The 9,770-nt window shown below is 47.8% G+C and overlaps 1 protein-coding gene across 1 annotated transcript in view; it reads right to left on the reverse strand.

Annotated features, from left to right (window-relative positions):
• Positions 1-9,532, reverse strand: part of Abca4 (ATP binding cassette subfamily A member 4) — a 132,010-nt gene extending 122,478 nt beyond the window's left edge. Inside the window, exons 1-3 of the mRNA XM_052180905.1 lie at positions 9,488-9,532; positions 5,434-5,624; positions 3,037-3,176 (exon numbers count right to left, since the gene is read on the reverse strand). Coding sequence (XP_052036865.1) covers positions 3,037-3,176; positions 5,434-5,624; positions 9,488-9,532 — 376 coding nt within the window. The remainder of the gene's footprint in view (positions 1-3,036; positions 3,177-5,433; positions 5,625-9,487) is intronic.
• Between the last annotated feature and the right edge of the window lie 238 nt (positions 9,533-9,770).

The raw sequence follows: 9,770 nt of genomic DNA on the forward strand, positions 1-9,770 counted from the left end.
AATTCCTCCCATGAACCACATCATTTACTTAGCTCTGGTCTCTAGATCCCTGTTAGTTTCTGTCCCCAGTTTCAGGGGAACCCTAGAAGGCCACCCTGATCCCCTGTCCCCCAGCCATGCTCCCTTTAGGAGAGTCCCCCACAGCTGGAGAGCCTGCAGAAAGAACCACTTGCATGTCCAGGCTTAGAACGTGGCGATTTGGGTTATCCTAGACAATGCAGCAACCACAGAGAGCTTCTGCCTGGGATGAGTTCTCTTCCACTCCCTGCAGTCAGACTCAGGTTCACAGTCAGACACGGCAGTGCCAAGTCCAGTTAATGGCAACCCTTCTGAATGAAAGGAGGAAAGTCACCCTGAGGTCAAGACCGTGGCTGTCTATCTTATCTGTTTGCTTAGCCTTGGACAAAACGTCTTTGTGGTCGGCAAGATTTGCCCCTCTAGTTTTTTTATGACTAAAAGGCGAATAGGGACTGGACATTTGGCTCATGCTTATAACTCCGGCACTTTGGGAAGGGGAGGGGGAGGATTGCTACAAGTTCTAGACAAGTCTGAGCTACATTAGTTCTAGGCTGTCTAAGCTAAGAATGGACCCATCTCAAAAACTGAGAGAGAGAGAGAGAGAGAGAGAGAGAGAGAGAGAGAGAGAGAGAGGAGAGAGAGAGAATGCTGGCTGTTTCTACCTTCTAGAGTCCTTCAGACTTGAGCTAACTGAAATAAGTGCTTTTACAGAAGAGCAAAGACTATTGTAGATATTTATAATCTAGGCTGTAGAAATGTCCGCCAGCAATATGTTCTCTACTGCTTTGGAAGTAACTAATTTGTGTAAGCAATCCTAACACCGCGATCTGAGCATACTTCTGGTCCAGGCTGCAAAGGCAGGAAGATGGGGGGAGGGGAAGATTCTGTTTCCAGTCTTTTCCCCTGCTGAGCCCCCGCCCCCCCCCCATGTCCTCAAAGCCCTCTGCTTCCCCGTATGGTGAGGGGCATCATTGTCTACCATTGTCTCTCGGGGGCCCTTTGGGCAGGCACTCAACAGCACCCATCTTTCTATTCCAGAGAGACTCACCGTAGGAGCCAAATGTGTGCTGAGGGTAAAGGAGTTGGACCCCAAGCTCAGGTGAGGAGGGCCAGCTGGTCACACTAGCCTAACTTGACTGTAACTCAGATAAAAGCTGCTCTATCTGGCTGCTCTCACCCCTCGGCTTCCCCTGGTAGTCCTTTCCTTGCCCTAGTCATCCTCCGAGGGCAATCTTTACAGTCACCACCTCTGTCTTAAGGGCACACATCCGTCTACCAGCGGCTACCTCTGAACTCTGGTGCTGGAAATGTCTTCACCCACTAGCGGGCATTTCTTGAAAGACCCCGTCTACCCACGGGCCTGGGGCAGCTCCTGGATGTCCTGGAATGTCACCTCCTCAGCCTCTGAATTACAGACGCTCAGGCAACAGTTTTCAATTGCCACAGCTTGTCCCCACAGGTGTCTTAGTGAAGCTGACACACCCATGCAAAGTTCAGGGAAGACTTTTAGGATCTGGTGCTGTCTTCGAAGTTGGATTTTGTCCCCACCCCACCTGAATTTCCCCTGAGGCTATGAGACAGTTCTGCCTCATCTCTTTGTGGTTCCTCATTGTAAGTGCTTCTCCCACCTGGATGTCTGATTCATTACTTACTTCATTACTTACTTAATTTTTTTTTTTTTTTTTTTTGAGACGGGTTTCTGTGTGAAGCCCCTGGCTGTCCTTGAATTCTCTTTGTAACCTGGGTAAGCCTGGAACTCGCACAGATCTGGCTGCTTCTGCATCCATCTAGCCTTGTCTGTCTGACTGTCTGCCTGTCTATTTTAGCGTGCATTTGTATTTTGCCTTCATGTTTGTCTGTAGGAGGGCATCAGATGCCCTGGAACTGGAGTTACAAGCAGTTGTGAGCTGCCTTGTAGGTGCTGGGAATTGAACCAGGGTCCTCTGGAGGAACAGCCAGAGCTCTTAATCCCTGAACTGTCTCTCCATTCCTGGGATGTCTGATTCTTGCTATCTTTCAACCTGTGTCTGTGTCAGCTCACAGCTGATTCCTCATTTCCTTCACCTCTTCCTCACAGACACTGCCCTCTCCTCTTCATTTTGCTACATCCACCTCTGTGATACCCATCCCACCTGACTCTCTTTGACATCCTAAATTCAAACACTCTGACTACAGCCATCAGTCCTTCCATCTCATCCTTTTTCCCATCAGTTAAACAGGATCCTAGAACTGATCCAAGCATTTCAATTCCCCCTAGCTAATCCTGGTGTTAATAGCATCTCATAAAAGCTCAATGCAGCCCAGACAAAATGCACACAGTACAACTTCCGCCTTTCATTGCTACGGCCTCCTTGATCTACTCTAGTGCTTCCTTACAATCCCTCCACCTCAGGCTGGAGAGATGGCTCAGTGGTTAAGAGCACTGACTGCTCTTCCAGAGGTCCTGAGTTCAATTCCCAGCAACCACATGGTGGCTCACAACCATCTGTAATGGGATCCGATGCCTTCTTCTGGTGTGTGTCTAGAGACAGCTACAGCATACATAAATAAAAAAGATGAGATAATACTTAGAAACTTAAAAAAACAAAACCAAAAAAACGATCCCTCCACCTCACATCCTGTTCTCAACAGGTCCTCCTGCTTCGGTCTGGATGCTAAATATTGTTGGAAATGTACATTAAAATGTCTTTGTGTGCGTTTACGAGGCACATGCTCATGCGTGTACACATGCATGTGTCTATGTGTTAATGCAAGTGCACACATGCCACAGCATGCATGTGAAGGTTAAAGGACAACTGCTTTTAGTTCACTGGTGTGTAAGACAGGGTAGCTAGTCTATGAGCTTCTGGGGATTCTCCTGTTTCACCTTCCTACCTCACCACAGGAATGCTGGGATTATAGGCACGTGTCTTTGGCATCTTTCCCCACGGAATCTCCCCACTCGTTACTAGATCTCAGTTTCTGGTATACCTGACGCTAGAGACAAGTACAGAATGGGAACACTGACACACAGGTTACCTGCGAATCTCTCAGGGTGAGTCCGCAGGGTGTCCATGAGTTGGGACAAGGTGCGGAGCTCTGTCCAAACCTGGCCAAGGTGCTGGGCCTCTGGTGTGTCCACGAAGAGCTCTTGAAAATCTCGATATACTCTTGCCAAGCTGTAGAAAGCAAAAATATATTTCTATTCATGATTTTAAAAATATGTTTAATATTTATAGTTTTAAACAAAAATACTCATAAACAAATAGCTATCATTTTCATAATAATATAGTAACAGTCTTGTGCTACTTTTACATTGTTGCTTGACTTAGCATAGCCTCGATTGATGGATATTTATGATTCTAACACTAACAGAGATGATGAGTAATTTGCTCCGAATTCAAGTTGGGGCAGGGCAAGGTCACCTTAAACCCCATTTTCTCTGGTTTGTTGTTTCTAAGGGTGTTTGTAGATACTACCAGCGAGTCTTGCCAGCCTTTACCCAATTCTCTGACCTCCCCACTACCCACCCTTAGAGATGGGACCTGACACCATGCTGTATCACCAAGGTCCTCCCTGTGCATACCCATCAAGGCTCACTGGACAGGGAGAAAGAAGATGGACAACCTGATGTTCAGCTTTGTGGGCTAAAAAATGCACTGGGTAAGCCATATCCCAAGACTCTACTTCATAAGCGCTGATGACAGTTTCAGGAGAGGATGTGGGATTTGTTATTTTCTTCCAAGAAGTAAACTTTCATTGCAAACCTGACTTTGTGCTTCCTTACAATGGTTCTTGACGTTCTTCACAGGCCTTAGAGGGCTAAAGAAGGCTTTGGAGGAAACAGAGATGGCTACAGGTGGCCTGTGGGAGAGGGTGAAGGAGGGAATGGAGTCCTTCTACCTAAGCAGACGGATGACCATAAGTAGTGGACATTTGACAGCCAGGGCTGCTGCTAGATTCTAGGTCACCTCTTGGACATAAAGATGAAGAAATCATGTCCAGGTGCCTTAAGTTTGAAGGTTTTCCCCAGGTGTCCTGCTGTTCGTAGACTATTTCAGGTAGGAAGCTGCCCCTACCTCACACTCTTTGGAGCCCTCCCCATTCTGCAGGGGGTACACACACTCCCACATGGGAAGAGAGCAGATGGGGGGGTGGGAGGGTGAGGGGGGGACAAGTTTCTCCCTGTAGGTTGGAATCTCGGAATCTTGGCACTTACATGCAGTTGTTATAGTTTGATACCGTCCCAGGAGCCTCTCCAGGGGTGGGGTTTTGAAAACAAGGGTTGTTCATATTGCAGAAAATCCCCTGGAGCCAAGGTAACAGTCCTGCTGAAGGCATTGCCTTGTTGGGAAAATGGCCTTAAGACAGGAAATGAAAACAAGAAGGAGTTAGTCACAGAGGCCAAACAGACCAGAAGCACAGACTCTTGGACGCTCTGTCTCTCCCCTTGTTTATGAAGCAGGAGCATCTAACAAAGTTTAGGCCCCCGGGTTGTGTACTGGAGCTCAATGGCAGATAAGAACACAGACTAATGGTCTCCAAGGGCAGTAGTTCTCACCCCGTGGGTCACGACCCCTCTTTTAGGGTGTGGGGTGTCAAACGACCTTTTCACAGGGGTCGTCTAAAGCCATCAAAAAAACACAGATATTTACATTATGATTTATAACAGTAGCAAAATTACCATTACGAAGTATGAATGAAAATAATTTTATGGTTTGGGGAGGTCATCACCACAACATGAGGAGCTGTATTAAAGGGTCACAGCATGAGGAAGGCTATGTCCTGTCCTAGGAGCTCTGGGGAACTGAGGAAGGGGAACTGAGACTGCAAAATAACCTCCTGGAGGGAAATAAAGACTTGGGCTCAGGGCACAGTAAGGGTGGAGGCTGTGTGCTCCTGGGAGTGGCGGGAGGGAGGGACAAGGGTTTTCTGGGCTTCCATGCCAGCTGCCTAGAGGGACAAGACACCAGCCTGGCCAGAAAACACAGGCAGCCTTCCAAAGAAGCTACTATACAAAACAGACCCACAGGAGGCTCGCAGATGCCTCGAAGCTCCAGGGAATAATATTTATTAAGTGTGATTCTGTGCTTTCCCCTTTTCCCCGTCCCCTCTCCCCACACCATGTAAAACAGCTCCCCAAATCAGTCATCCTGGAAAACAGATCTAAATTTGTAAGATAGGTAAGTTTAGACAAACAACAACACAGTCAAAAAACAAACAAACAAACAAACAAAACCTGTCTATACAGGGCTGAGTTTGATTTCCAGGACTGCCAAATGAAAGAAATGAATAAGCAAATAGTGCGTTCTTCCAGTGCTCCACTACAATCGGGGTTGGCTTATGCTCCACACATTTTAAGACACTCGAATTTGTAGAGCACTGGGGAACTTGGTCTATACATTGTAGCCTCTGAAATGGCAACTTGGTCTATACATTGTAGCCTCTGAAATGGCAACGGATGTGATACCCCCATTCCAACCCACAAGCTTCCAAAAGGGAACGATGTCCTGTATTCTGGGGTCATACTCACATTCATGTTGACTATAGAGCGGGTTGGCATTCCTCAGCCAGATTAACATCAAGAATAAAGACAAAGGCCACACGAGTTCCACTACAAAGCGAATCTGGAAAAGGGAGAATAAAAATAGAAAATGCTAAGAGACGTGAGGAGATATATAACCAGAGAAGGTCTTCCTCTGTGCACTGTCTGAGCACCAAGACTGGGCTGTTGTGTAATCATAGCCCAGGTAACACTTCAGGCAATCACAGATCACATATCCCACACTGGCCTGGTAAGTCATGACGGAGTTGAAAAAGCCCCATTACTATCTTAACATTGTAGTGTCTGTGGTGACTTCATATCACAGGGACAAAGAGTAGAGCAGAGACTGAAAGAAAGGCCATCCAGAGACTGTCCTACCTGGGGATCCATCCCATATGCAGCCACCAAATCCAGACATTATTGCCGATACCAAGAAGTGCTTGCTGACAGGAGCCCGGTACAGCTATCTGAGAGGCTCTGCCTTACTGATATAGATGCGGATGCTTGCAAACCATTAGATTGAGCACAAGGACCCCAATGGAGGAGTTAGGGAAGGGACTGAAGGAGCTGAAGGGGTTTGCAATCTCATAGGAAGAACAACAATATCAACTAACCAGACCCCTAGAGCTCCCAGGCACTAAACCACCAACCAAAGAATACACGTGGAGGGACCCATGGGTCCAGCCACACATGTAACAGAGGATGGCCTTATCTGACATCAATGGGAAGGCACGCCTTTGGACCTGTGAAGGCTCAATGCTACAGTGTAGAAGAATGCTAGGGCGGGAAGGTGGGAGTGGGTGGGTGAGTGGGTAAGCATCCTCACAGAAGCAGGTGGGAGAGATGTGGGATAGAGAGTTTGCAGAGGGGAAACTGGGAGGGGAGATAACATTTGGAATATAAATAAATAAAATAACCAGTAAAATTTTTTTAAAAGAACTACAGCACATACAATTATGTCCAGCAATGACAGTAGCGATTATGTGACTCTTACAGGCTTATGCATTTACTGTGTTTAAAAATCATCAGTTGAGCCGGGCAGTGGTGGCTCACACCTGTAATCCCAGCTCTCTGGGAGGCAGAGGCAGGCGGATCTCTGAGTTCGAGGCCAGCCTGGTCTACAGAGTGAGTTCCAGGACAGCCAGGGCTACACAGAGAAACCCTGTCTCGAAAAAAAACAAATCCAAAAAAATCATCAGTTGAGAGAGAACATTTACTCATAACAAACAAACTAGCAGAAACCAGAAGCTTGAGGCGAAGTGTGTTGGCACACATCTGTACCCGCAGTGCTTGGGCAGCGGAAGCAGGAGTCCATGGCCAGTACAGAAGATAGAGCACCGCTGAGGCTGCCCTGTCTCAGAAACAAAAATTCACTGGTAAGAAGTCAGCTGTAAAACCAGCAGCACCCCTCTCATATCGAGTTCACTGTCTCTCTCCCTTGCGTCATTTTGTCTCGTTCTTGCTTTAATCTTGTGTTTATTATGACTCCAGGAGCCATAGACCACACTATTCATAAATAGACACATAGCTATGTCGCCTGGTTGTGTAGGAGGTCGTGCAGTAGGTAGGTTTGGTGATGAAATGATCAAATAAGGCATTCACCAGAATACGTCCCATTGCTAAGAGTAGCCGGACTAGTTACCTAAAGGACTTCCTTCTTCCGTCCTCTCTCCTACAGGGCCTCCTGCCTGGTTCACTACATCAACCAAATTCTGTGTCCATCTGCCCTGTGCCTGTGTTTACTCCTGAAAATAATATCGACACCAGACGGCCATGAGAGACCTCAGACTTCAGGGCTTGGCAGACAGTACTGTGCAAGAATGAATACCAATTCTTTCTTCTCCTTTCTATTTTTTTGGCCTTTCAAGACAGGGTTTCTCTGTGTAGGCCTGGCTGTCCTAGAACTTTCCCTGTAGACTAGCCTGGCCTCCAACTCACAGAGATCCACCTGCCTCTGCCTCCCGAGTGCTGGGATTGAAGACGTGCGCCTCTGCACGCTGCCCCCGCCACCACCACCTGGTTAAGGATACAGATTCTGATAAGCTCTTGTGTAATGCTGGTACCTCAGACAGTAAACATCTCGTGATCTCTCATTCTGTGGGTAATTGAAGAGACCTGCAGATGTCAGGTGACTTGCATACTATCACTACAGGAAGCAGAATCCAGCCTCCTGCCTCAATGGCCTTCTTCCTACCCTTTCCCACTGTCTTGCCTTCGGGCGCACGGTAGATGTTGCCTGAAGGTAGCCATTGAATTAATGAATGAACTAGGGAGCAAATGACTCTGAAATACTGTGCCCCCAAGCAAAGTCAACAGAAATCCAGTTGGTCAACATTTTTTTCTTTCAATAAGGTCCATCATTTAAGGGAATCGGAAATACTGCCCCGGTTCCTCCCTTCCCACAACCAGAAGAGGTGCTGGTCTCAACCTATCATAAAAGGTTGGTATTCGGATGCTCTAGGTTTAAAGTCAGAGTTCTCTGGACCCCAAAAGGACAGGTGCTTGAGATTGGTGCGGCTCGCATCCCTGCACGGTGGGAGGGCAGAGATGAGGAAATATGAACCGAAATTAGGGACCTAGACATGAATTGGGGAATTAGGAATTAGACATCCTAGCAGGTAGAGGCTCCATGAATGTATAACGAACCCATAAACGCTGCTTAAAAAACACAAAACAAACAAAAACCAGGAGTCTGCTGGCAGCCATGTTCTAACATATCTGAAAATTGGTGGTAGGTAATAGATCAGATGTTGAGGGAAAGGAAATATGTTTACAGTTACACGGTCACTTTTTAAAAAGACTTTACTCAACACAGGTTGGAGGAAGCACACATACAACTACAGCAAGACAGAAGAACAACAGGCTTCTTTCTCTTAAGGTGCTCAGTTTCCAGAGCGCTCCCATACCTTTTCCTGCAAGGTTACAAAACACCCAAATTGGGCAATTCCCACCTGGTGTTTAAGGAGACTGCCCCAGGAATACTTGCTAGCAATTAAGATCACTGGTAATTGTCCACAGGAAGGGCACATCCCAAGGACTCCCTGGCCTAACCCTGCCTGTTACTATCTATCCTGGTTCCTAGACCAACACTCTCAGGTCCTCCACTGTGACCCCAGCAACCCACGTGTAAGGCAGGAGCCACAGGAAGTTCTCATCAGCTTTCTCTGGAATGTGTAAGTCTCAGTCAAGCTGGGCCTAGGGTGCTTCTCCCTGAAGCTGGTGTTGACACAGGGATGCAGGTCATCAACACTCTAAAGCGTTTATAACACACTGCACCCCACAAAGGCACGTATAGAAGCTCCCCCTCCCCCATTCCAGATCGTCCTGTAAGGGTGGTGGGGGAACGGGTTTGGCAAGATCGCAGAGTGACAGGTGCAAGCGCTGAAACCGGAAGTTACTCTCAGTGTCTTCTCCAAGGAGATGATGAGACAACCAGGCCGGAGACTTCGCACGTGACTCCTCCCAAGACAACTGCTTGTAATGCTGGCTCTCCATCAAAGCTTGCATGCCTTTGCGCTGCGTCTGCCTGTGGGTTGTATAGATGCTGCATACCACCTGTGCCGATCTGAGAATGCGAGGATTTGGGTTTCAACCACTGTCGGGCTGGCTCAATTTCTGTCAGTTTTCTCATCTACGAAATGGGGAATGTTGTTTTGTCCTATAGTGTACAATGAGAATTAGTAACAGGCTACTCTGGGGCCAAGTACTGGGGTTTATGACACTGGGAAACTTCTGAACCTCTCCATGCCACAGGGACGCAGCTGTCAAAAAGAAGCTGTACCAGGTCATGTCTCCAATTGCAATCATGAAATATGTTTATCATGCCCAACCCAGAAAGTAGAGCCTGGCACACAGGCCCTTTATTATCGTCTCATAGAGTCATTGCAAGGGCCACAGGAGCTCAGTGGGTGACAGCAGGTTACAGACAGATGGTGGAAGAAATACGATGAAAATTAACAGCAGCCTCTCGGCCCCTCCCCCGCTCGGCATCGCCGGCCATCTTTGAGATGCACGGGGTGGGTGGGGGAGGGAGAGGAGGGGCTGGTGGTTTTCCTCTGCCTGGGATCTGGAGCACCGCAGCATTCACCCGCCACTCTGCACAAAAACTACCTGCCGTCCTTTCTCCACTTAGCCGAGCCAAGTGGGTCCTCCCGGCAGCCTCTTCCCCTCCCCCAGAATCAGCACCACCAGCCCAGAAGGACATTACCCTTGCTGCTCAAGTGTACAC

The sequence above is a fragment of the Apodemus sylvaticus genome, chromosome 4, assembly GCF_947179515.1.
Source record: "Apodemus sylvaticus chromosome 4, mApoSyl1.1, whole genome shotgun sequence".
In the NCBI taxonomy this organism is placed as follows: Eukaryota; Metazoa; Chordata; class Mammalia; order Rodentia; family Muridae; genus Apodemus; species Apodemus sylvaticus.